Genomic DNA, 27,479 nt, shown 5'->3' on the forward strand with positions numbered 1-27,479 from the left:
GGTATGATTACCCTTGCTTCTGTCAGTTCGGGCGTCGTCCTTTCTGCTAGGACAGAATCGTCACTGTTTTTTGTCGGAACCGTCTCTGTAACTGGAGATGGCGGTGTCAGGAGGCGGTGGCAGGTGGCCGTTTGGAGTGCAGCCATCAAGCATCAGATCCCAAGTCGGTCAGGTGCGTCATGCTTAGGTATGGACTTCCTCGGTGTCAGGCATGGTACGATTTGTTTGGTTTTGGTGTCTTGAGGGCGATGCGGTGGAGTGGAGAGCGAAGCCAAGTCTTGAGTTCGGAGAAATGTCCTGTATTGCTATAAGACAAGGCAGTTCGGTGAGGTGTGTCCCGAACTGCTATAAGGCAGGCCAGTTCGGCGAGGTGTCCCGAACTGCTACAAGGCAGGCCAGTTCGTCGAGGTGTGTCCCAAACTACTATAAGGCAGGCCAGTTCGGGTTACTGTCTGACTTGGGGCTGAAGGGGGAGTTCGGGCTCCTAGTAGGGAGTTCGGACCGCTGGTTTCTCCCCTTGGTGCTCGCGTCTTAGGCGTGCTTTTGTGCCGAGTTGTTGCCTTTGCCACGTGTTGCGTAACTGTGAGGTCGGGCCAAATTTTCCTTCATCAACCATGAACAACTTTTTCAATGCAACTTCGTTTCAAAGACATGAACAATGGCAACGATAGTTTTAATTTCCTCACTTAATGCTTCTCTCTCTTGATTTCCATAATCGGTAAATCAGAGAGCAACAAAGCTTCTGCTTCATCTTGTTCTTCTGCTTTCTTATATTTGAATTCTTATGTTTTGGAAGTTTGGATCGTTGTGTTTTATTAATAGATGGTTAATAAAGAAAATTAAATGATATTTAAAGAATATTTGTGTCTTTTCCCATCACACTTAACGGTGAGTTAACTCAAGTAATAAATAATAAATCATAGCAAAATAAAAGTTCGGATAGTATCGCATTTTAAAATTCGAATACTAAATTGACACTCGGCCTAAATTACAGGAAACCTATCGAAAAATTTTCCTTAATGTATCTGTACAAATCAGGCTTCTTGGTCCTGATTTTCCTGTACATTTTCAAAAGAGACAAAACCCGGCCCGTCAAGTGTCAGCTGGTCTGGAGTCTTGACCCATCTACAATTGCAGAATTGCATAAAAGCACGGGGGAAAGGGGCTCATGCGATCTCTGAAGCTCTATTTAATATTTATGTTCTCAACGGTTTACACTTGACAGTCCCACCCAGTGTTAGACATGCACATGTTATTTCTAGCAGCTCCGGAGTCCCTCCAACCCTAATGGTTCTCCATTAATGCTTACTCTGTAGTCTCATGGTTGCCTCTACAGCCAGTATTGTTCTCATCCTCCAAAAACCCTCTGTACACATTCAAGTATGGCTTCGTACAGAACCCTTCGCTCCTTTCACCTCTATAGGCATCTCAGACCGCAAAGCACATCAACGTTAGTTAGAAAACCTCTATATACATCCTCCACCGCTCATTCCAGCTTGTCAGATTTTCGGAAATCTTGTCCTTGTTTTAAATCATTCAAGTTTAGTTCAATCACTCGGAGAACTATTTCAGCTTCTGCCCACGTCGAAGAACGCTCCGAAACAGAATCGACTGATTCAGAGAGCGATGAATCGACTAAGAAGTCCGAAAGCATTCGGAGAAAGATTGAATGCGTGACGAAACTAGAGAAGGAGAAAAAACCCCTCGATGTTTTCTTCAAAGAGGCTGTCGGGTTAAGTGAAAATCCCAAAGAACGCGATTCTTCGGAGGCGGAGGAATTGGAGGACGACGAATTCTCTGATGGTTCAGAGTTGAAGGAAATCGAAGAATTGAAGAAGAAATTACGGAAATTGGAGAATGAGGTGAGGAGTCTCAAAAGGAGTTCGAAGGAGAAAGCGAAGAAGAAGAAATCGCCAAAGAAAGAAATAGGCCCGCCCCCAAATGATCAAAATAAAGCCAGGAGCTTGTATTCTCTTTTTGCAAATGACAGAACATCTATACATTTGGAAACTGCCGAGGTCAAGAGACATCCCAACAAGGAACTTTCATCAGAAGCCAGACCTCCTCGGAAAGAGCTTTCACAACAAGTTAAGCCTCCTCAGAAAGAGCTTTCGCCCGATATGGTTTTACTGGTGGGTCGTTTGTACGAGGAAGGGTACCTAAATAAGGCAAATTTCTTGCCGGAAAAGAAATTAGATCTCAGTTGTTTCTCCAGTAGTTATTCCCGCAGTTTCTTAGTGTCTGCAGCTAAAATGTTCGGTGGGAACCATCAAGAAATCGCTAGGTAAGTTCCTTTTCCCATTAGTGGCTGCTTAGTGAGACTGTTTTAAACATTACAAATCCTCTGTCTTCAATTTCTCCTTTTTTTTTTTTTTTTTTTTTTCAATTTGATAGGCGCTCTTAATTCTTCACTGGAAAGTTGGGTAATTTGAAATCATATGATATAAACTTATGTACATAGGATTACAAATCCTCTTTCTGTTTTAAGCATTAGTGACTTCTTAGAAAAGACCGTTTTAAGCATTACAAATCCTTTGTCTTCAAATTCTCCTTTTTTTTTAATTTGATAAGCGCTCTTAATTCTTCACTGGAAGTTGGATAATTTGAAATCATGTGATATAACTTTTAGAAACTTATGTATATAGGATTTGTTCTAGATTACAATATGGAGAAAAGCAGCACTTAAATGGTTCAATTGATTTATATTCTTATCTTTCATTCTTGGTTAAAACTTTCATTTGAGTTTAACTTTCTAATATTTCTGAAAATACTAAGGGCAAGTTCATGTTTAGCTAAAATTTATTACTGCCATAATGGCAATTTATTTCTTACTTATGATGATACCATTATGGAATCTTGAACTTGTTCTATGAGACTCAATCATTAGATGTCTAAGAAAACTAACCATGTGAAGAATAACATTACGAATGATCTTGTATGAAACCATGAGTTCTGACAAAATAAGTAATATTATTTCTAGGATATTGTTCAGAATATCAGATGCCAGAGAGGAAGTAGAAAGAGGTATGGGGAAGTTAGTAGGTAGTAGCAATCGTAATTGAGGCAACATTGGTGTTGTTCTTGATTGATGGTAATATTAACCCAAGTTCTTGATATATATTCATTCATGCCTAGGAGTCTAGAAAACAAGGAATGAATGGTCACATAGCAGTACGAATTGGGTGGGTTGGATGAATTGAGCACTTTGACCTTTCACAGTATTTACTATTATTTAACATGAATTGGCCTAGAATGAATGATCAATTATGATGGGACTGGGACCATGCATGGTGTAGTGAGAATGACATCGTGACTATGCTCTATGAAGCTCTTAATTTCAATATCTTTCTTTGTTTTGTCTTTTTCCTTGTATAACTAAAAGTGTGCAAGTTAGGTTGCCACATAATGGGTCAGGAGTTGTTAAGTAGCACCATAGTTGTTAAGGTACCTTGGCGGTTCTAGGTGATAGTGGGATGCCTAGTCACCCAGGACACCCTCGCAATTCTCTCCTGCCACACTACCCAAAAACACAATCTGAAGAGTCATTTGCCAAATGACCTTTCCTTTCCTACTCAGCCCTTGCAAATTCCAGCCCTTCAAGAATATTTCCAGCAAATCAGGACAGCAACCTCTAAGAGCAAAACATCTGAAAATTTTGCTCTAGATTCATAGATGAACCTGCAATGAATCAGTAAATGGTTCATTTATTCCACCCTTTCAATACACAGGGTACAATATGAGGAGTCAATCAAAACTCCTCTCTTCAAAAGGTTGTCTTTTATAAAAAACGTATCAATTTCAACAGGTTGTCTTTAGTGAGAATCTTATCTAAGTAAGTGGCCCATACGAGAAATCCTACCTTGTAAGGTATTTCCTTGCACCACACTGTATTAGATGGGAACCCCACATTTTCTTGTATCATTATCCTATTCTATAGCGGAGCAGAATTAAGAAATTAGTAGATATTAAGCCTTAACCATTAAGTTACCATGTTTTAGTGGATTCTGAATTTCCTAGATGGAAAGGAAGTCATTTGATTTCTCTCGAATTCGATGGAGCAAAATTTGATTTCTTTCCTACCCGCACAATTTAAATACAACCTTAGACTATGAGTAGCCTATCACCCTATCTATAAGCAACACAGTATATAAAATCTAAAATTTATCATGACTTTATCATCATCAACCAATCATTGACCCAACTATGTCGGGTCAGCTATATGAATCCTGTTTTGTCATTCCAATCTGTTTAGTGCCATATGCATTATGAGTGCTTAAATCATTTCTTACTACAACCCATGCCCTTTTTGTCTGCCCCTAGCCCTTCTAGCCCCTTCAACTTGTAATAGATTGTTTCTTCTCATGGGTGCTGTAGATGGTCTTCTATGCATGTGATTGAACCATGTTAGTCTACTTTCTCTCAATTTATATGTACCCTACTGATCATTTTTCCTACTATTCCTTCTTTCATATTAATAAAAAATTCTAAACTTATTAAAACTTCAAGGTACTAACAAACCAAAGGTTGAATTTTGTCCATTTTTCTGATATGCTTGTATTAAATGTACTAAAAAGTATGATTTGGGGCAGACCCTCCATACAAAAGGATCAAGTATAGAATTTTAGAACATTTGCATATACCCACCCCCACTATAAACCAATGTTTTAAAATGCAGAGGCGTGATGCACGGCATTCCACTACCTAGAGGCATGAGGCATAGTTAAGAACATAAGAGGCATAAGCTTCCTTAAGAGGAGGGGGATGAGGAGGAAGAAGTAGGAAGAAGAAGGTGTGAGCCTCCTTCCCTTCGCTTTTCTTTTCTTTCTTTTCTCTTTTTTTCTTCTCTTTCTTTCTTTCTTTCTTTTTTCCCTTCACTTTCTTTTCCTCTCCTTTCTTTTTGCTTTCTTTTTTTTTTTTTTCTGTCTTCTTGTATGAGGTGTGTGTGAAGCACATGAGGTGTATGCCTTTAGCATGTCTCAGGAAAAAGGTGTATGAGGCATACACCTCAAAGATATCAATGCTTCCTATGCCTTTTAAAACACTGATATAAACTGAATATTATGTTTTCTTGTCATTGCAAAAGTTGGAAAATTGAAGACCTTTAGTCCACCTACGAGGCCACTTTTATACTTGGCATACGAAATTCCTGGGAATAACCAATCATTGAAATGACCCATAGTACACCTGAATTACTACAATAAAAGCAGTATTTTAAAAGCGCAAGGGCCAATTTGTGCTTGAGGTGCAAGGTGAGGCACACACCTTTTTAAGCAGGGCGCAAAATTACAAAAAAAGAAAGCCAAAATATCAAAAAAGTCAGAAATTTAAGAAAATGCCAAAAAATAAAAAAAGTATTAAACATAATGTTAATAAAAAAATATAAACAAAATTTAAAATAAATGTTTTAAAAAACCTGTTATCTAAAATTAAAATACATAAACATAACATGTAAAGCGTATTCAAGTGAAAATTTAAAAATAAAAGCAAACATATAAAGCATTTTTAAGCATGTAAAACCCACAATCTCTTTTTTTTTTTCCTTAATTGCATTGCTTCAAGTAGCTAATGTGATGTAAAACATATTGCATTCTTGATTCTATGAGTCGCCCTTGTACCATGTCCTTCGAGGCAAGCCTGAACAAGTCTATATTAGGTTCTAAATTCTTATTTTTCACATAAAAAATAATGATTTTATAACTTTCATTGCCTTTTAAGAAGATATTTTATTGCAATGAATGAATGAACAACTGAACAACATTAGCAAATGGGGGGTTCTAAGAATTTCAGACCCTAATATAGACTTGTTTAGGCTTGTCTTGAGGGGTGTGGTCGGGGGTTTGTTAGATTAAAAAAAAAAAGCAAAAAGCACAAAATTTTAAAAAGGCGCATGCTTGGGCTGAGGCGCAAAGCGCATCAGGTGTACGCCCAGGCACACCAGGCGTGCGCCTTTTGAAAGGGGTGCACCTAGGACCTAGACGACGCGTATACCCCAAAATATGCCTTGCGCCTCAGACACACCTTTTAAATCACTGAATAAAAGTTAAAAGCTTAAGTTGTTAGGTGAAGTCCCTGAATAGGTTTTTATTCTCTAACAAAAAGGTTAAACTATTGACCCACCACCAAATAGGAAAACAATTCCATTTTTGGGTCAGTTTTAAATTTGGTATTTTATCTGCATCATCAATAAAACTGGTTCTTCTTTATGACACTTATTTTTCTTTAATATGATTAATATAAAATATTAGAGATGTGCCCAAATGTTTTCTACAAAATTTATGTATATTTTGTATTTTTTAATTTTTATTATTAAATATGACATCAAGGGTTGATTCATTTGTGGTAGACTGGGTCTTGGTTCTCCTAGAGTTTAGGCAAATCAATAAGGAGGATCTGGGGAGTAAGTTGGGAGTTTCTGGGTATTCACCCATGAGATTGTACTATTGTTTTTTAATGAAATTTTACTTTACTTATCAAAAGAAAAAGGTTGAACTATTAACCTTACTCCCAAACAGGAAAACAATTTCACTTTTGGGTTAGTTCTAAATTTTTTATTCCATTTCATTATCAATAAAACAGTTATTTTTTATAACATTTATTTTTATTTTTCTTTAATATGATTAATATAAAATATTAGAGATATGCCCAAATTTTTGTACAATTTTTTTTTAACTTTTAAAAATTTTATTTTATATGATGAATATATAACATTAGAGATTTGGCCAAATGTTTTCTACAAAATATCTGTATTTTTCATATTTTTTTTGTGTTTTTATCTTCTTATTTTATTTTTTATTATTTAATTATAATATCAAGGGTTGGCACATTTGACCTAAAAGGTTAAATCATTAACACCCCACAGTTGGTTTCAAATTTTGTATTTCATTTCTGTCATCAATAAAAACAGTTCTTTTTTGTCACATTTATTTTTCTTTATTATGATTAATATAAAATATTAGTGAACTTTTGTATTTGTTTCTTTTTTTGAGTTTTTATTATATAATTCTGACATCAAGGTTTGACACATTTGACCTATAAAGTTTGAAGTTTGAACTGTTGACCCACCACCGAATAGGAGAACAATTTCATTTTTGAGACAGTAAAAACACTTATTGTTTATCACACTTATTTTTCTTTTATATGATCAATATAAAATGTTAGAGATGTACCCACTTTTTTCTATAATTTCTTTTATTTTTATTTTTGTATTTATTTCTATTTTAAAAGTTTTATTATGTAACTATGACATCATGGCTTGACCCATTTGACTCCGATGGTTGAATTGCTTACTCACCACTAGGTTGGAAGAATGGTTTTGCTTTTGGGTCAGTTTAGAAAAACATTGGTCTTAATGAGAGGGAATTGAATGAGGTGAAAAGTAGTGGTTCAAATTACATTTCTACCCTCATAATTAGAGAGGGGCCAAATTAAAAAATAGGGGTATTTTGGTTAACTAAAAGTTTGACAATATATATTGTCTAGTTAATGACATTGAATTAAATTCTGGTTCAACTGGTCCAACTTATTGTGGGGACCATCAAACTATCCCTTCTGTGAACTGGGTTAACTGAAAGATCATCTGTTGCTGCTGTAACTGGGTTGAGCACCACCAGTTGTTGAACTAAAAGGCCACCACTTCTAGCAGAGCACACTGCCACACTCCCACTGCAATGTCAATACATGTTGGATGGTTGTAATATCCTCAGATCTGCGGCCATAGAACTAAAACCTTGTGGGCTTAGTGGTAGGGGATGCAGATTCCTTATTGTGTTTTTTACTTGTCTAATATGTAAGAGATTTTAATTGTAGAGATTTGCAGTGCATGACATATCATGCACTCTATTACAAAGGACAGAAAAAGCATATTATTTGTTATACTTATATCATGATGAACTGCAAATAATCTTCCTTCTGAATTCTGATAACCTGTTATAATTTGTAAATAGTGATAATGCTTATAGAAATTTGCCTTTAGTAGCTTTACTAAAATATAGTAATAAATAGGGTCCAACCACTTTTTATTTGTGGTTGCTATTGATGGTGGTGGTAGTGATATTCTCTTGCATATGTGTCTGTGTCTCGTATGCATGAAAAAACAGGGAAAACTGAAAACAATTTTGTCGGTATATTCAATTTGGATATAAATTTTTGGCACAATTTACACTGCAATTGATACCTGGTGCTTTATTTTCATTACCTTGTCATTTAGTGTCTAGCTTGTTGTAACTTGTTTATATAGTGTGACATTTGAAATCTGGAAATTTGCTTCTGCAGATGCTTGTCAGTTGGTGACTTAAAAACAGTTGCCCTATTTGGTTGCCCTTCCCTTGCGAGGAATACTGTATTTGCAGCTAAAAGATTGCGTACTTTCTTTGGCATTTATGAAGATATGGTAAGTAGTTCACAATTAAACTGCTTCCATTTAAGTTTGAGTCATGCTTTTGAGAATTCAATCCTTTGGTTTTATCCTTCTGTATGTCATGTCTTCTTTCAGGTATGTGGTTCTTGCAAACTGAAAAGTTCATGCAATTTTGCAAATAGAAAAATATTGAAAGTGGATAATTTGAATTCGGCAGATGTGATGAAAATTCTCACTGAATATTCCTTGGATTTGGTTCACCCACAGCTAGAAGTGTCCAGAGAAACAAAAACTTCAATCAGAAGATTGCTTAATGAGGTGATCAATCTCAACCAATAATACCATGGAGGTCAAGAGGTCTATGAACTTCGAATTCTGGTTATATGAGGCCCTCTTGTGCACTCAGGTTGCTTGTTTGGCTGTTCCTGTCTCACTCACATTCAGCAGGAGAACCCTTGGTTTTCTTGTCATCATTGTCTGATAATATTTAAATGCTGAAGAAAGTGTGGAGAAATAACTGTCTCTGGTTTTCTCATTAATGGCATAACACAAAGCTGCATTTTCAACACAACTGAATTTCAAGGTAAAGTTGTGATGGCTGACCGTGTATTTCTATTTTTTTAAATCATCTTGGGTATAATCATCATGCCAGTCAAAAGGAAGATACCTCATGTGCGTTACAGATATTTTCTTTGCTTGAGGAACTTCCCATCAACCTGCTAAATTGTTTTCTACAGGGGTGTTTAGTTTCTGGAACATCAAGATAATATAATTCAATCTTGTCTTTTCTTAACTTTTTTAAATTGCCAAATGTCAATACTAGTGGCATATTGCTTATGGATTGCATATGCTGTTTAAAATGCTTTCTGTAATGCTAATATTGTGACAATTAATGGAGGTCATGATTCTCTACTCAAGTGATGTGGGACATGGTAAACTGTTGTTGTTTGCTTTTCTGGATACAATATTTCATGATGAACTCCCGCCCCCTTTCAACTGAAATCCCTTTGATGGACATCGCCTTCATAGTTTCTCTTCCTTTCGTTGCCATTTCAGAAGACACCACAAACCCATGCCTCCATGGTCCACCATTTGAGGCCATATGGCCCAAACTCTGGCTCTGATCTGGCCAGATGGTTTTGACTATTCAACCACTTCACTATCTTCAAAACTATTAAACCAGACTTCAGGAATCATGACGAAGAGGAAAGTTATTAGAGTATCTAAATCCTATCCAAGATGATAGTTAAATAAACCGTGACACTATTTCAGTGAAAGATGCGAAAGTGAATGATAGCCTGGCTTTTCTAGCCTTTAAAACATTGTGACTATGCTTTTGTTTTTTTTTCCCCCTTATAAAATAGCGTGATGAACTAACACAATTTGCAAATCTTCAATTATTATTAGATAAAATGTCTGGCTGTAGGTCATTTTTAGAAATCTAAACAGCAATCTGCCACGTGGCAACATGATTGGGGTCCCAAAGAACCCTACTTGTTTTTTCCTGGTTTGAAGAGCATGCTCTCTTGTTATTTATATCATTTCTCATAAATCATTTAGCATCTAATATCTGTATTTGTTTTTGTTTTAAAAACCATTTGATGGTTTCAAAATCATGAATTGTTTTTTGAAACAAAAACCAACTTGTTTTTTGCTTTTCAGAACAAAGAAGGCAGTTCAAGATTGTGTTTTTGTAATTTTATTATTATTTTTGTGACAATTTAAAAAACAAATAAAAACAAAAGGCATTCATGTTGTAGAATACTCCCTTGGATAAGAACCCGGGTTTCGTCACAGAACTCTGCATGTACCCTGAAAGCACTGGCATCCAATCTACTGTAGATATTCCTGGGTTGATGTTAGTGCTTTCAAGGTACATGTAGAGTTTTTTTGTGGGGAGGAGATCCCATGTCCTTAGATGAAGGGGTGGCAAATGGATGGGTTGAATTGGATTGGATGCGTGTTGAAGGCCAATCCATCAACCAAAAACCTACTACATCCATTTGTAACCCACAATCTATAATATCTACATGGGTTGCAAGTTGCAACCCAACCTAACCCATACCCACCCATGTTGATGCGCAAATTGGTCAGTTGATGTAGGAAGACAAAATGACCCTGCTGATGTTGTAGAGAATTTAATGCCTAAAACACTTGCAGGAGATGTTGATGCTTGCCTTGAGAACCTTGTCAAAGCTAGCTCTAGAGATGGCAAAAGAAGCATTAAGGTTGAAGACCAAGGAAGAATCTAACAAGTCTAACAAGACAGTGGAGGCAAAAAGGAGGAATATATGACTTCTAAAAAACTGGAATTACAAGATCTTTAAAGCGTTGGTTGTGTTTGTACCATTGCTGTTTTACCTGAAACTTTTGGGTTGCTCAATACAAATTGGTGACAAATGTATTTAATATTTTTACAACATATGTATTTTTCATTTGTATTGATCAACCCAAAATGTGCAAGTAAAAACAATAATTGTACTAAACACAAGTATTGTTATTTTGTGATTTCCAAACTTTATAGTTATGACTCAAAAGCCCAAAGCTTGGAGTAAGAGGGAAGTTGCCAAATTTAATCATCACTTGAATTCTTGAAGTGTGTCTCCATTTAAGATGTATTGCGTGCTAAACTAAATAAATTAATAAAAGATATAAGGAATGGTGGGTTGATTATATATCCTTGAATATTTGGAGAAAAATTTTGGCTGTTCAAATTCAGGCAGCCTGGGCTATCCGACGCTTCTGTAACAGTTGGTTCTGGATACATTATTGGGTGGATCAACGTGTCATCAAGGAGTCTTGACAGCGCAGGCTATTGAGCATGGACAGCTGAGGTTTTTCCAATATATTTGTGATTTGGGTTCAATTATGCCCCTTGAATGCTTACATCCTTTTCCAATTGATGCTCAGTTGGTACTGATAGGTACCTTGGCTGAAGGAAAAAAAAAGCGTCCTATAAGAGGCAAAATGAACTCTAAATATTACGAGAAAATAGTACTGTATCTGCAGCATCGATGTCAAATATATTGGAATAAGCAAAGAGAGGCAACACTGTTAAAATTTCCCTTTTTTACTTTTTTTCTTTTAGTTTTTACAATTCTTTTATTTTCTAAGTTTGAAAAACTAGCAAACTGAACGTTTGAATGGCTTAAACATTTGTGCCAGGATACTGTGTGAACTCTTGATGTGTCCCCAGTTTGATTGGAAATGCACCTCCGCACACATGAAATCGAGTGCAGGAAATCCGAGTTCGGTTTAAAACGGGTAATTTCTCTCCGACAACATCTGAACACATTGGGATTTCTCTTCTGTAATGATTTCCAAGATGAAGTCGTCGACAGCGAACGCTGCAACTTTGAGTAGGACATCTGGTATTGTTAACAGAGGTTTTAGATCTAAATCAATAAAGGTTTAAAAGGCGTAATTTCAATGTTTTAAAAAATTATTTTCTCTCTTCTATAGACCATTAGGGGTATTTGTGTCATTTCACTTGTACATTAGTGTTGATTAATGGTTGGGACCAAATTGACAGTTTTTGAAAGCTTATGTGTTGTAGTGACACATTTTAAAGTTTATGTACTAACTTGCAATGACACATTTTAAAAGTTCAAGCACTAACTTAACACTACCCTTAAGGCTATGTTTGGTTTGAAGGAAAAAAAGTAAGGAAAGGAAGGGAAAGATAAGGAATTTGTATAGGTTTCCTATGTTTCCCTTCTTTTTCCTTTAAACCAAACATAACCAAACTCAAGGCCCTGGGCTGATAGGCCAAACCTGCGAGGAGAGAGAAGACATTAGAGGCCCTGGGTGCTAACCAAAGGCATAGACTTCAACAGTTAAACTAGTGCGGGGGAGGGGGGGTATAGTAGGAAGTGGACAAGGCCCTGAATAAGGAGTGCTCAGACGAAATCACATAAGAAACTGTAAAGCTTTTAGTAATCCAGAATTTAGATGTCTACCTTAGAGAATTGCCCCCTTGAGGCCACCTGGTGGTAGGTGGGCTTGGACAATCAGGATGCAATCTGGCCTCGAGGAGCACTGCCATCCGAGGCCTCCGTGCCATTGGCTTTGTGTCGCGCACCGACCCCTATTCTGCAGGCATCCTCATTGGGTCAGGCCTGAGCACCACCCTCAGCTGCATGCGTGCATGCTATTGGTCGTGGCTGTGTGCGCCTATATATATATTCACAAATTGATTGATTTTACAAGCTCCACATGGCACCATTTTTCCCAAGAAGCTGCTCTCACTTTGATATCAACCCTAAATATTGATTCATCCATCGCTTTACTCCCCCCCAAAAAACCATCAAACGCTTTTCTCTCTCTCTGTCTTTATGGTGATAAATTTGATTGGATGACAAATCAATACAAATCTCTCGAAACCGTAAGAAGAAAAAAAATTATAGCCGGTCAATGGTTCGGGTCTAACCATTGACCGAATAAGTATTTTATAATTTCATATGAATTATGTAAAACAATATTGGCTAAATACAGTTATTTTATTATATTACAATCGGCTCTAATCGGATCAAACCCAATTATTCCGGTAAAATAATTGGTTTGACTTTGGGTTTATAAACCGATTAATAATCGACCCGACCGAGTAACGCGCGTACTTCAAGAGTCAAGAGCTGATATGTATGGATGCGCCATACGCACCCCGCGCCTTTTGAAATACATCCCCCTCATCCCATTCATCGTTCTCGAACGGATTGGTTTCGGTGACGCACGCGGTCTCCAAATTCACGAACATCATCAGCCTCTATCTAATTCCGGAGAATTAAGGCGCTACCAGAACCCTATATTTTTCCAGCTCTTCTTCTTCTTCTTCTTCTCCTCCTCTGTAACTGTTTCGAGGTTCTTCTGATACTTAAACCTGAATTTCACTCTTTGCTTGCCATGTTCGTTTCCTGCAACTACTTTTACCCCCGACAGCAAACACTAGATAGTCTTTTGAATTCGTAGAAAGTTTTCATTTTTTTTTTCTTGTTTAAATTTTCGTCCTGATTGAATACGTTTTGAGAGGACAAAGTCCACAATTGCTACCGAATGTCAGTACAGATATCGTTTGAAGCATGGGAGGAAGTGCAACGGCATGGGCAAGATTTGGCGGATCGGCTTGCACAGGGGTTTACTGGATTGCTTCACTCTCACATAAACCAGTCCTCTTTCTCATGGCCAACTCCCCAGAAGCCGAAGCTCTTTGATGTTGAATTCCCGAACCAGAGCTTCGGAAAAAGGGAGTTTGGCCTAGCTACGGATAATTCTGGGATCAATGGGGTTTCTACAATCTTTGATATTGGGAATAGGTTGGGCCAAGCTGGGGCAGAGTTCGGGGCTTGCTTGAATGGAGTCGTTCAGCAGTTCTTCCGTAGATTGCCTGTGCCATTTCGGCAAGATGAGATTGAGGTGGCGCCTCTTAGGGTAGATGCGGAGATTCGAAGAGGGGATATGGTGGTGGATAGGCGGGAGGATTTTGAATCACTGGCAGAGCAATTTAGGGAATACGGATTTGCAGAAAACAACTCTACTAGCGATAAATTAATGGATGAAGAGAGTTTTACCTTTAATCCAAAATCTGCTCAACATTTTGGAAAACCTCAGGTAATGTTTTACTAATCAAGGTTTTTTGTTTGATCATTTAACAAGAAATTTCACTGATATAGAAAAAATATTACGGTCTTGAAACTCTTGATTATATGGTTACCATTTAAGTATTATTCTGTGATTAGAATTGAGTAGCGGAAATAGCGAAATCTACTTGGAAAAATTGCATTTGGAAATGTCTTTGCATTTCCCTCTTTATTTGGTAGAAATGACTACAGGGAAGTTTGATAGACTGCCAGCCAACAATCTGGCCAATGGGTTAGCAAAACAGGGTCTTACTAGACAACAATTGTTTTGGACACAAATGTAAAATATGATGTTGGGGTAAGGTAGCAAGGGCTATGCTCACATTTTCTACCTGAATTGTAACCACACAACCTCTTGTTGTACTTATTTTTTCTTAATTAATGAATGCCTTGTTTCTGTTGCCGATCAACAAAATACAAAGTTGTATGAACTTTAGCTTTTAAAGCAAGTCTTGAGTTGGAAAGTTCTTAAGGTGTTGCTTAACCTTGAAGCCGTGTGCAAATTTGATCACTTGATGGATAAATGAAACAAGCTGATTGTTATCCACCTTTAGGATCTATTCTTCTAAAACATCCCATGCCAATTTTCCGACAGTTTGAATTCCCCCTTAGATGTAGCAGTCCAGACAATTTTGTCCTTCATCTGCAATTGGAGCCTCGTAATTTTATGAAGCTTGTACCACATCTCAATGAAAGAGAGAAGAAATTGGGAATGTACTCCATGAATTAGATCTAGGAATAGGGGAACCCATAACTCCTTGATTAGTACCAGAATCCCAGAATCATAATTGATGTGATCATTGAACCTATTCAAGAGCCTGTTTGAATGCCCATTGTTCAATGATGTCTAATGATCAATTGTTTAGTAACCAATTGTTTGGTGAGTAATTGTGCCTTCTCATCCCAAGCAGCTTGTTGTACTGTATTGGCTTTGCAGTTGGATTAATAAAATTTCCTTTACCATTCTTCAAAAAAAAAGTTTAATATGGTCAAACTGTAGCTGTTTGCTTTAAAAGGTTAGGGAAAGTAAATAAGGGGTAGGATATTAGTGATGTTATGCAATGTATATGTTAAAGAATAAAGTTATCAAGGGATGTGATGAGATGATAGTAATATGTGATATACTTCCAGTATTTAGGTGGTGTGGCTATGCACAAGTCACAGGAAAGGCTCATTTTGTGAGGTGCACCTTGCCTGAACCCTAGTGTGAGTCACATAGCTTGTTGCTATATTTTGATGAATTAACCTTAAATTGATGTTGAATAATAATATACTATATTATATCGTATATTTGTAATGTATATTTATGATGCTTAGAGTTTAAATGGTTTATCCTATGTAAGACTTGAATGTACAAGGCTAAAAGCATTGTGTTAATAACACAATATGGTGCAATCTCTCACATAAAAGCAAAGAGAAAAAGACAGCCCAATACAACCTTCTTTTTTCTCTGACCAGTAACTTTTATTTTTATTGCATGAAAGGAAATATAGTACAGATGTACAGATGTTATATCATAATACTCTAAACCAATTGAGCTAATAGACTGTTTTTTTTTTTAATATTTTATTTCTTTCAGAAAATAGATTTGTGTATTCTTTTATACTAAGTTTTCTTTTATTTCTTTTTCAAAAGTGGTGCCTTACTTTGTTCAGGCACACACCTCACTTTGATCCTTGTGCTTTAGATTTGCTTCTTGCTTTTAGGCTACTGTAAATCTCCTGTAAGACTTAGATAAACTGATAGTGGAGTAAGTTGTACCTCAAGCCTATGATGTTCAGTTGGCAGTTGTTCATCAGGTGGCATTGTCACATCTTTCTTCTTTTTTGTTGTCATCAATATGATGTGGAATAATTTTCATCCTTCTATTTGCCTTTCTATTTTCTTTGTACTTTATTTGCACTTCTTCACTCTCATTGTTTCTTTTTATCGTTTTCTTCACCTTTACTCTTGGGTGCATGATATATGATGTTCTCTTAGGAAACATTTTTGGTAAAAGTTTACATTTAATGATCTATCAAGTCTGGAACTTAGATTTCTTTTAGTAGTAATTTATTTGAAAAACTATTTTCTATATGATTATGGTATTTGATAAGAGTTTTCAAGAACTGTTGCATTTTTGTCTAAATGCAGGGGATCATTAATATTACATCAACATACAACAGTAGAACACATGATGTTGAAAGTTCTTTAGTTTCAAGAGGGGACTTGTGGAGAGTAGAGGCATCACATGGGGGGTCGACTTCAGGAAATGAGAATTCCCCACTTTTCCTTGTTCAGCTTGGACCGGTCCTTTTTGTTCGTGATAGAACACTTCTGTTGCCAGTTCATCTGTCAAAGCAACACTTTCTTTGGTATGGTTATGATCGGAAGGTAAGGTCATTTCTCTTTTTTCATATCAACCAACTTGGAGTTGGTTACCCATTGCACTGTTGCTGTTATAATGAGAGCATTAAGTTCATAAGTTTTTTTTTTTTTGCAGATAACCTTGTTGATGACTGGTCCTACATTCTTTTCCAATGATCACATGTTTTACCCCCTACCAATATAATTGCCTATGCACTTATCAATGTTGATGTGCTATTTTGTGATTTTCATTTCCCATAAAATGGTTTTGATCTTATAATTTTTTTCTCTCTATAAGTAATGGGATAGAAGAGCCTTGATGAGAAAGATACAACACATCAATGTTAAAGGCTCTCACTAAGGAGTAAGGAAGGAGCAATAGACTGGAACCAGCTTTGCACCCCCAAGTGAAAAAATACAAGAGAACTGACCCAATTTTAGGTCTGATGACCAATACAACCCTGCCCAGTTTACACCTTTCCTGGCTGGTGAATCAGCAAGAGTCTTGGCTGATCTTTACTCCTAATTGAACAAAGTGTTCGTCTTTGATGACAAAAATCGGCTCTCTAAAGAGATGAAGCACCTTTTTTAATCAGTAAGATAAAGCACTAAATTACAAATTGCAAAATACAAATCCTCCTCCACTTCTACCCCGCTGCATCAACTTTGAAACAGTTAAAATACGTTGAGATGTTCAGCTCATATGAAATCTCCACTATCTATAGGACCAAAATATGCCTGAAGAACATCTCCCACATGGTTTCTAAAAGCACCTCCACTCTTGAAGGGGTATTGACTTCTTGTGGAGCAGCAATCGAGATTCAGATTAATAATATTCCTCTTGGGGTGGTGGACAATTCTTGACTTGAGATCATAGCTTTATTAGATAAAGAATCCACTTAGAACCAATCTCTCAAGTATTCATCAGTGCTGAAGTATCTCAATTTTTTAGGTGTGATACTCCTAAATATTCTTATGTTGGGGGTGTTGGGCCAAGCCAGATTTTTTTTAGCTGTAAACACACCAGGGGGCTAGATAATGGAAAGAGTGCTTTATGAACAGAGAAGCAAGAGGAACAACCAAACTTAAAAAAGAAAGAAAAAGAAAAACAAGAGAAACAACCATGTCATTCGAAGGCCAAACAACTAGTGGAACCATTGGGATCAAACAACACACCATTAAAGCCCATAGGCTGATATAAAACTGTGGATGCACAAGTAAATGTACCTTGTTGCATTGGGCATTTTTTTTCACATGTCTTAATGGTTATGACATTTTGTATCGAGCTTACAATATTGGTTCACATGGACTATTATCCCTCTCTGTGTCTTCAGCATTCACATATTTTAAGTTGCAACTTACATGGACTATTATCACCTTTACATGGACTTTAATGAAACTTACCTTTTCTCAAAAACATGCACGGACTGTTATCTTAAAATTGTACAGTATTAAGAGTGAATTGCAGGGATATTCCTGCATATTTGGTATTTCTTTTTTTGAAGACAAATGTATATTTTATTGAATTAAAAGAGGGAGAGGGTCTCTCAATGAAAAAGATTACAACTCTACTATATCCACTTGCATTATTTAAAAAAGATCACCATCCCAAGTTTTTAGACAAAAACTTAGGACAAAATATTACAACTTTTCTATCTCCCAATGATTTGGTTCCTGCCTATTTGGCATTTCAATGGTTTCCCAAGTTCTGATTTGGATATGGACAATCTCTTGCATCAATTTTCTTTTTCTTGATTCATATTGATACATTGTTTGGTATTTGTCAGAATGGAATGCATTCTCTCTGTCCAGCTGTTTGGTCAAAGCATAGTAGGTGGCTGGTGATGTCAATGATTTGTCTCAGTCCATTGACTTGTGTAAGCTCAGAACTTGTGTTTAGAATTTTAGATCTTGGGACACAGAAAAGTTAATATGTTGGTAATATTCAGTGTGTAATATTCAATATGTATTTTTGGTAGTAAATGTTGTTGATATCACAGACATAGGTAGCATGTCAATATATAACTATACATTCTCTAGTGTCTTGATGATTGGCTGCAAAAATTCTAAAAGAATGAAAAAGGTGAGGCCATTTCAAGGTATGTGCCAGGAATTTTAATTTCTTTAAACTTGGACACTGATGTTACACTGGAATGAAACTTAGATGCAAAGTAGGGATTTTCCTGTTCCTTTAATTTCAGTAATATGGTTTGTATATAATATGACCCTTACATTATAAAAAAAGGTCCAATCAACTCCTTAGTCTCCATAGCACGGCCCCCCATAGACATTGCCATAGTATCTTTTGTCTCCGGGTAGTCCATCTCGTCCAACTTGTGTCAAACAAGTCTAAGACCTCTTTTACTACCACTCAATTCCTTCCAGCCAAGGAGATAAAAATGTTCCTGCACCGAAGTAGCAAAAGTAACACATGAGGGAAGATAAACCAGTTTTTCCTCTTCTTTTGGAGTCCCAACAGAAAACCTTTACCTTAAGGCCATTTCTGGTTTAAAGGAAAAAGTAGGCAAAGAAAGGGAAAGGTAGGGAAACCTTTACAAACCTTGTATGGGTTTCCCTACCTTTCCTTTCCTTTCCCTACTTTTTCCTAACAAGGTTGCAAATCAGATTGAAAAGCTTTAGAGGAGTTTTCTTAGGAGAGGCTGGGGGGAGGAGAAAAAAGTGCACTTGGTGAGCTGGGAGCAAGTTTGTCTCCCCAAAATTGAAGGGGGGTTAGGTATAAGGAAGCTGAAATCGTTTAATTCTGCTCTCCTCTGTAAGTGGATTTGGAGATTTGCTGTAGAAAATGATGCATGGTGGAGATCTCTCATTGCCAGCAAATATGGTGTGAATTGGGGCAATTGGAGAACTAGGGACCCTCCTCCCAACTGGGGTAATTCTCTATGGAAAGGGATAATGAAGAACTTTTCAGCTGCCAAGGGGGTCTCAGTTAGGGTTGGTAATAGTAACAGGACCAAATTCTGGAAGGACCCTTGGTGCTCAGATGAACCTCTTGCTGAGTCCTTCCGCCTCCTCTTCCAGTGTGCTTCGGATCAAGGGGCCTCAGTTGCAGAGTGTTACAGTATTTCTGTTGGTTCAGTTCTTTGGACTCCCTCATTTCGAAGGAATCTTTTTGATTGGGAGGTGGAAGAGGTTGTGAATCTATTGACCTGTCTTCAAAACCAAGAGTTGGATTACAGTTCAGAGGATAAGTGGCATTGGAAGTGGAACTCTGATGGGGTGTTTTCTGTTAAATCTTTGGCTGCTAATCTTGGTAGGAGGGGTGTTCCTGATTTCCCAGATCGGCAAGTGTGGAATCCCAACAGCCCAACAAAAGCCAGCTTCCTAGTTTGGACTATGGCTCTTAATAAATTTCTTTCTAAGGAGAACCTAGTGAGAAGGGGAATTCAGGTTTCAGACTTGTCTTGCAGTCTATGCGGGAGCAGTGCTGAATCTACTGATCATTTGTGTATCCATTGTCCGTATTCTGCTCAGTTGTGGAACCATTTCCTCAGCTCTTTGAAGGTTTGTTGGGTGATGCTGAGGTCGGTTAAAGAGCTGTTGTGTTGCTGGCAGCTTATGGGTTTGAGCAAGAAAAAGAAGACTGACTGGAAGATGGTTCCAGTTGCTGTAATTTGGTCCATCTGGACCGAGAGGAATAGAAGGATTTTCAGCAACAAGTTTCTAAGACCGGAAGAGTTAATTCAGAAGTCAATGGGCAAGCTGATATCTTGGTTCTGTGGCTGCAGATTTTAGAAATTGTAATGTGTCAGATGTATTTTTTCTATTTCTTGATGGTTAGTGTATTTGCTGATTTGATCAGTCAGCCTGTTCCGGGTCTGATCTCAGCTTCCTGTGTGTAATTCCTTATCAATAAATATTACTTTACCTTTTCCAAAAAAAATCTATTTTTTAGTCTTTGTATTACTTAGTTAATACAATAAGCATCACCTTAATTATCAAAAAAAGATAAAAAGAAATCCTCCAAGTCCCATTGGACTGGGGTTACTGGTAGATCTACCATATTGTAACCTCACCTTGTAGTGCTATTGCTCTATTTATTAGGCAAGGGACAGGAGTATATCTAGGATGAATGAGGAAGTACCTCATTCAAGTTTTTCCTTAGGTTGCCAAAGGTCATGCTTTTAAGAACTCCAATGCCAATATTGTTGATCTAAAATGGAAAAGACATTGCCCTTAAGCCTTAAGGGATTCCCTTTTCTTTCAAATATCTGATTATACCTTTGCTTACACAGTCTTGCAATGCAGAACCAGCAATGGGTTCCTAATGCATATGGCTTTGGAGTCTAGTTTGCATGATATTCCCCCATAGTCCTCTCTATCTGATTGATCTGGAGGATCATGATGTTTTGCTTTCTCATATATGTGGATGTGCTTGTTAGGATGTGGACTCATTTGCAAAAGTTGTTTGGTGTAGGCATTCTTTGAACCTTGGAGCTAGTCCACTATAAGATTTCTACTTTCTGAACATTTGTATAACCCTATATTTCTTTATATCTTTTTCTTATATAAAATAGCCCCTCTTTATCTTGCAGTATGCTTGAGCAGAGAGCTTATTCATCTGGAAAATATATTTTTTAATGAGAATCAAACATTTTTTTTTTCATATGGAGTATACACAAGCACACACAGATAGTCTGTTTTTCATACATGCAATGTGTTCACTAGTATTTTCTGACTACTTGACACAAAAGTTGTCTGCATGAGCATCTTTGAACATGGGAGTAAAAGGGCATACCCAGTGCTGGTTCTGGCTGTCTGGTGTCTTAGGAGGGGTGGATTAGACAAGAACCTAGGATGGTTGTGATAGAGTTAGTGTGTTGGCCTTTTTGGAGATAAATTATTTATTTATTTTCTACAGGTTATGAGAAATTTGCTAGCAAGAGAAGGAATGCAGAAATATGGATTGCTTCTATCCTTTGGAGCTATGAATAAAATTATTTTCCCCTGTATTTTGGGTTAATCATCGTGTCTTAAATTATTTTTGCTGGGACAGAGATGATAGTCCACTATAAGATTTCTACTTTCTGAACATTTGTATAATCCTATATTTCTTTATATCTTTTTCTTATATAAAATAGCCCCTCTTTATCTTGCAGTATGCTTGAGCAGAGAGCTTATTCATCTGGAAAATATATTTTTTAATGAGAATCAAACATTTTTTTTTCATATGGAGTATACACAAGCACACACAGATAGTCTGTTTTTCATACATGCAATGTGTTCACTAGTATTTTCTGACTACTTGACACAAAAGTTGTCTGCATGAGCATCTTTGAACATGGGAGTAAAAGGGCATACCCAGTGCTGGTTCTGGCTGTCTGGTGTCTTAGGAGGAGTGGATTAGACAAGAACCTAGGATGGTTGTGATAGAGTTAGTGTGTTGGCCTTTTTGGAGATAAATTATTTATTTATTTTCTACAGGTTATGAGAAATTTGCTAGCAAGAGAAGGAATGCAGAAATATGGATTGCTTCTATCCTTTGGAGCTATGAATAAAATTATTTTCCCCTGTATTTTGGGTTAATCATCGTGTCTTAAATTATTTGGATAAACTCCCATTTCATATTGATATGTTTTGTTCCTGTAGTCTGTAGCTTCTATCTTCTTATGTGCCTTCCAAGTGTTTTAGGACCTCATTTTTGCTGGGACAGAGATGATAGTTATCCTCTGTGTTTATTTAACTTGTCCCCATGAATATCTGTTACTGTGGTGGTTAGACAACTGGTTCCTAATGATTACTATTTAAATCAGTCTGTTTCTGAAAGCAATGCCATTATTACTGCAAGATTCCTCTTAGCCTGCGGGGCATTTGGGGTGAGCCATCTAACTTTACCTTCTTTTTCAGTCGTTCATGGATCTACAATTTCCAAATGGACAGTTTACCTATGTGGCTGGTGAGGGGCTAACTTCGAGTGCTTTTCTACCTGTTTTTGGTGGCTTGCTTCAAGCTCAGGGTCAATATCCAGGAGAAATTAAATTTAGCTATTCTTGCAAGGTAACAAGATAAACCTTTTCCTTTGGTTGTGTCTTGCTTTTTTTTTGGGTTTCTTGCAGATAAGGGCAACTTTTTGCCCTTGATATCAATAAAAAGTAACATTTTTATATAATAAAACTAAAATAGGGTGAATTGTTTGAAAAAATATCAAGAAAGGGCACTGCTATTCGTCTTCCTCCTCCTCTCTATTCATGCGAATGTTCCTAACATTCCTGTGCTCCACCCCTTTGAACCCATCGTAGCCCTCCAATATTGCCTTCATGAATGGCATGAACGGCATGGATACCCCCGACATGGCCTTCTGCATTATCTCCAAGGAGTCGTTGGCAATGTTCTCCAAGAAGATGTCGTAGCTGGTGAGCATTCGAAGGATGCGCTGGAGGTTTTCTTGATCGCTGGTTGGGAGGACACATGCTAAGATCTCAGAGGCAGAGAGAGGGACATTGGAACTACCTTGCCAGATGGCGTCGGGGACCTTGAGGCAGACGATGGTGTTGAGGGACATCAGAACGCTGATCATGTTGGCGAGCTCCAGTATGGCCAGCCTGGTGTTGTTTCGGGTTTCCGTTTTCTCGTCCGCCATGGCCGTAGAGCTCTGCTTCTGAGTTCTCACTTCTCAGAGACGAATGTCACTGCTGTTGTTGGTTTTTGATAAGTGAGGGAGCGATACTATGTAACTACACCGACTGTCCTGTTTTGGGTTTGCGTTGTTTCGTCCACGGGCATAGTTGTCGCCGGCGACCTTAACCTCCCACGAATACAGAGCGAGAGGAGGAAGACAAGCAGTGCCCTTTCTTGATATTTTTTTAAAAATTTTACCCTATTTTAGTTTTTATATAAAATTATTATCTCTTTTTAATATTAAAGGCAAAAAGTTGCCTTTATCTGCTAGAAACCCTTTTTTTTTCATGGTGATTCTTCTGACCAATTAACGTCGTGGAACATGATGACATCGTATGCATAGTGGATTTGAATGAACTGTGTTATCATGATTATTCCTAGAGTTGCTTTTCTAATGGAAGTGAATATCAATCTTGATTTTTTCTTGCAGAATAAGTGGGGAACATGCATTACTCCAATGGTGCAATGGCCCGATAAATCCTTTTCGCTGGGCCTTTCACAAGACTTAGCTTGGCAGAGATCTGGTCTCATGATAAGGCCTACTATCCAATTCAGGTAGGCTGTAGATGCTTTTTATTTGGATTATCTTCTATTAGTTTGTCTAATTGCATTCTTCCTATGGCTTTTGTTTATGAGATATCTAACACAAGTTTTGGTTGAAGTACTGATTTGCAATGTCCTAATCTTTTACCAGTATGTTCAAACTCAATTTCCATTTTTTCCTGTATGAGTGTTTGGTTCTGTTTTAAGTTTTTTTAATGATAATCTGTGCTCCTTTAGAGGTTATAGTGTTTTGCTGCCCACAGTAGGCTCTTGATTTCCAAATATTCATCTTGCTTCCTGCATGATGATATGTATTTTCCTGCTAGAGCAGGTCAACTGAGAGTTAGAACACAACTTTCGGGAAAAGCAATCCATGTGAAACAGGCTCTTGTTGCAATGAGAAAGTGGCAGCACCACCTTGTTGACAAACCTATGATTACTCCTTTCAACATTTATTGGTGCTTTACCGTGTTGAATTACTATTGTTTGCATCTGTCCTATCTATATTGGGTGTTCACTTGATTTTTCCGTTTATGTTAATTATGAATTTTCCTTTATTATTTATTTAGTTATTTCTTTAAACAACTCTTCAGCATATGCCCAACTTTTGGCGGAAGCAATCCTGGGTTACATGCGGAGGTCATTCATTCTTTGAAGGACAAACTCAGTCTGATTTATGGCTGTACTTGTACAACTAATCCTTCTGCATTTGCTTCACTATCTGTAAGTAATCAACGTTTAATACTGTGGAAATTTTGTGCTCTCTCTTGCTCCCCCTCTCCCCCCCCCAAAAAAGAAAAAATTAATATATAAACACACACACAGCTCAACTTGAAGGCAATCAGTTGAAAAAGCCACTCGATGATTTTGTTTCTTAAAATAATGGTCTGATCTTTACTCATCTTGATCATCATCGTGGTATGATCTTTAATGAGATACTAAGAAAATGTGGTGGCAATACCGTTCCGACTTTGAGTGATTCATAAATTATGTGATCTTTTTTGCCACTGTATACTACTGTTTTTCAGGCACTACATTTTTTGTCCAACTTTCAGGATCAATTATGATAGCAATATGCTCATTTTTTTCCTTCTAATTATAATTTTGAAGAAGGGAATTAAACTAATTGATTTATATAGTAGATCTCGGAGAAGGTCATTATATGAATTATGAGGGCAAGCTACCCTATGTTCCATCATTAGCAGAAAGCTGATAAATCCATTCTGTTATCTGTGTTTATACTTAAGATACTCATTGATGACTATTTACATACACCATATATTCTCCCGTTACTTTGTTTAGCTAATTCGAAGGAATGAAATTTTTTTTCTTTTACCTCCCTACATTTTCTTATCTAGTTAATTTTTCTCTTTCAAATGTATCTGAAATGTTTTCTTTCCCTGTGAAACATAGCTTGGCAGGTCTAGGTGGAACGGGGATGTTGGAAGCTCAGGTGTAGTTTTTAGGGTTGAAACCCCTCTCAGCAACGTTGGCAGGCCATCATTCTCTATTCAGGTGAATAGTGGTATAGAATTTTGATCGTTCTACCATATGCTGTGCATACAAATGTAAGTAGTCAAGCTCGACTGCCGTGCAACATGTGAATATACTCGCTGCGACATGGACATATATTTTTGCTCTTACTTTTCATTTGTTTAACTTACTAATGTGCATATTTCTTGTAGTGTTTTGGGAACCGGTTAACAGCACATTGTACAAGAATTGTTGTATTTATTTTATCCACTACAGATGTTACTTTATTGAGCATGAAAGAACGAATGCAGAGGGTGTCTGTGAATGATTGATTGTATTCTGATTTATTATTACCTTTCAGACTTTTATATATTTATTTATTATTATTTTTCTGGGGGGTGGGAGCCCTGGAGGGAAGTTTTTTTTTTTTTTTTAATTATTTATTTCACGGGGCTATACAAGCCGGGGGGAACCCCCACCCTGGTGTAAGGGGGCAGATAGATGAATATAAGCGCAGTATGTGGTTAGGGGCCATTTGATAACGGCTGAAGTTGTTGCTCAACTGAATGACTTATTGCTTTGTTTTAGTGGAAAAAATAACTAAATAATAAAAGAATATTGTCTAAATTCATCTGGTTTCAAAAGCATGGTTTCATCTGCTTATTCAACATTATGTTTCATAAATCATATGATTTCTATACTAAAGTATTTGTTTTTGTTTTAGAAACCAAAGTTTTTTTAGTTTTAGAAACATGTACTGTTGTTTAATAAAACTAACTTGTTTTTCCCTTTGAAAACAAAAATAGAGTTTAAGAACATATTTTTGTTTTTTTGCTGATGTGATGATTCCAAAAACATTTATGTTGTAGAACGCCTCCTTAATTACCGAGATGAATTGCTTCCAATCTTCAGACTATCACACGATTGAAGAATGCTAATTAATCAAGCCAAAATGAAAATTTGATGAGTGGGGAGTGACATGTTATTGATTAAAATTAATGAAGAGTTTGTAGACTCGGAAGTCGGAACGGGAACAAAATTAGGCAGGCAGGTGTTGCATTAATGTTAATTTAACATGGATGACAAAGAATCTGTAAGGGTGTTATAATCTATTCGGATCTGGTTCCAATTCAGGGTCTCAACATCTATTGCAACAACATCTCGCCATCACCATGAAGAACCAAGGAAGTTGTTTCCAATATACGGCTGCAATGGCCAGGACCGTGTGTTTGAACCTGATCTAGACTCTTGAGATTGAGTATACACATACGTGGAGAAAAGGGAATCAATCTGATGTGGCTATCTATGCAGGCCCATTAATATGTCAAGTGTGGTTATCCCTAGGATACTGCATACTAAAATGGCCACTGCACATTGTTTTTTATTTTATTTTTACTTTTTTAGTTATATAACTAGTCGGGTGCAAGGTTCAAAATATCGATACGCCCTGTGTATCGGGCTGTATCGGTAGTTTTTTTTTAGGTTTTATTAATTTTTTTTGAAATTGGTTCAAAGGGGTTGGTTTAAATTTTAAATCCCGGTTACCCTCTGAACCAGTGGCTGACCCAATACAACCCCTAGAGGGGCATATCGGGAAGCCACCAGCACGATACATATAGGTCAATACGAGCCGATACGTATCGATACTTTGAACATTGGTCAGACACCTAAAATGCATATATGTTAAAAGAAATTGTGGTAGAAGCCTTATGACAAATATCAATTGGGTCAAGTGGTACCAATGCAAATTATTTTTGGGTTGTGTTGTTAGATAAATTTGTGTCAATTTTTATTATTTATTTTAATTTTTACTATTTATATTATATTTTATTTCTCTTAAATGTGATGTATAGGCTTTGTTAAGTGACATTTAGATAGGAGTCTTGGGACATTTCTAATTAGGACAAGCTGAGCCCTATCCATCTTAGCATTATTCTTAGGCTATGTATTGTATATTAAATTAAGAAAAATAACAAAAATCTAGAAGGGATTAGGGAGAGGGAGAGTTACTTTTTTTTTAAGTTGAATTTTTATTGATTGTAATTAAGTTATGTTTTTATTAATTTGTATCAATTTTAACTAATAAAATATTTTTTCTAAGTCTATTAACATTTTTTATTCTTTTTAGTTATGTTAATTTTTTAAATTTATTTTTTCTTTAATTTATAAAATTAATTTTACTAATCTTAGAGTAAGTTAATAAAAATGAGTTATTTAATTTATTTTAATTAACAAGTAATTGTGTAAAGAATTTTTTTAATTTAATTTTATTTGTATTATTTATTACTTTATAATTTTTAACATTTTCTCAATAAATATTACTTTTAATATATTAAAAAAATTATGTTATTTTAGTGAAAATTTCTCTTTTTTATCAGTTAATTAAAAATTAAGTTTCTATTTTTTGTTATTTCGTTTTTTTTCAGAAAATTTTCCTAAATATATCATTTTTTGTTAATTAACAAAATTGTTAATAGTTTTTTGTTATCTTT

The 27,479-nt window shown here is 36.5% G+C and overlaps 2 protein-coding genes across 5 annotated transcripts; both read left to right on the forward strand.

Annotated features, from left to right (window-relative positions):
* Positions 1-1,051: 1,051 nt before the first annotated feature.
* On the forward strand, positions 1,052-9,273 carry LOC148847795 (uncharacterized). 2 transcript variants are annotated; one of them, XM_088951153.1, is made up of 3 exons: positions 1,052-2,284; positions 8,272-8,389; positions 8,492-9,273. In XM_088951153.1, the coding sequence occupies exons 1-3, from the start codon at positions 1,383-1,385 to the stop codon at positions 8,693-8,695; spliced, it is 1,224 nt and encodes a 407-aa protein (XP_088807279.1). In that variant the 5' UTR covers positions 1,052-1,382; the 3' UTR covers positions 8,696-9,273. The 2 variants fall into 2 exon arrangements, with proteins under 2 accessions (XP_088807279.1, XP_088807280.1); XM_088951154.1 differs by having other exon boundaries at positions 1,118-2,284; positions 8,624-9,273.
* A 3,713-nt stretch (positions 9,274-12,986) lies between these two features.
* On the forward strand, positions 12,987-25,379 carry LOC148847796 (uncharacterized). Of its 3 annotated transcripts, XM_088951585.1 has the most exons (8): positions 12,987-13,960; positions 16,123-16,362; positions 18,123-18,212; positions 22,201-22,350; positions 23,402-23,526; positions 24,108-24,237; positions 24,928-25,082; positions 25,200-25,379. In XM_088951585.1, the coding sequence occupies exons 1-7, from the start codon at positions 13,406-13,408 to the stop codon at positions 25,051-25,053; spliced, it is 1,416 nt and encodes a 471-aa protein (XP_088807711.1). In that variant the 5' UTR covers positions 12,987-13,405; the 3' UTR covers positions 25,054-25,082; positions 25,200-25,379. The 3 variants fall into 3 exon arrangements, with proteins under 3 accessions (XP_088807711.1, XP_088807710.1, XP_088807712.1); XM_088951584.1 differs by having other exon boundaries at positions 24,928-25,379; XM_088951586.1 differs by lacking the exon at positions 18,123-18,212 and having other exon boundaries at positions 13,005-13,960; positions 24,928-25,379.
* Positions 25,380-27,479: the final 2,100 nt, after the last annotated feature.

The sequence above is a fragment of the Nelumbo lutea genome, chromosome 6, assembly GCF_056320005.1.
Source record: "Nelumbo lutea isolate HS-2025 chromosome 6, American lotus-T2T, whole genome shotgun sequence".
In the NCBI taxonomy this organism is placed as follows: Eukaryota; Viridiplantae; Streptophyta; class Magnoliopsida; order Proteales; family Nelumbonaceae; genus Nelumbo; species Nelumbo lutea.

Excerpts from the sequence above, each read along its gene's own strand:
- LOC148847795 (XM_088951153.1), top strand. The coding sequence starts at position 1,383 with ATGGCTTCGTACAGAACCCTTCGCTCCTTTCACCTCTATAGGCATCTC. Across the intron at positions 2,285-8,271 it reads AACCATCAAGAAATCGCTAG|ATGCTTGTCAGTTGGTGACT; the intron begins GTAAGTTCCTTT and ends TTGCTTCTGCAG. Across the intron at positions 8,390-8,491 it reads TTGGCATTTATGAAGATATG|GTATGTGGTTCTTGCAAACT; the intron begins GTAAGTAGTTCA and ends GTCTTCTTTCAG.
- LOC148847796 (XM_088951584.1), top strand. The coding sequence starts at position 13,406 with ATGTCAGTACAGATATCGTTTGAAGCATGGGAGGAAGTGCAACGGCAT. Across the intron at positions 18,213-22,200 it reads GTCTCAGTCCATTGACTTGT|TCGTTCATGGATCTACAATT; the intron begins GTAAGCTCAGAA and ends CTTCTTTTTCAG. Across the intron at positions 23,527-24,107 it reads AGGCCTACTATCCAATTCAG|CATATGCCCAACTTTTGGCG; the intron begins GTAGGCTGTAGA and ends ACAACTCTTCAG.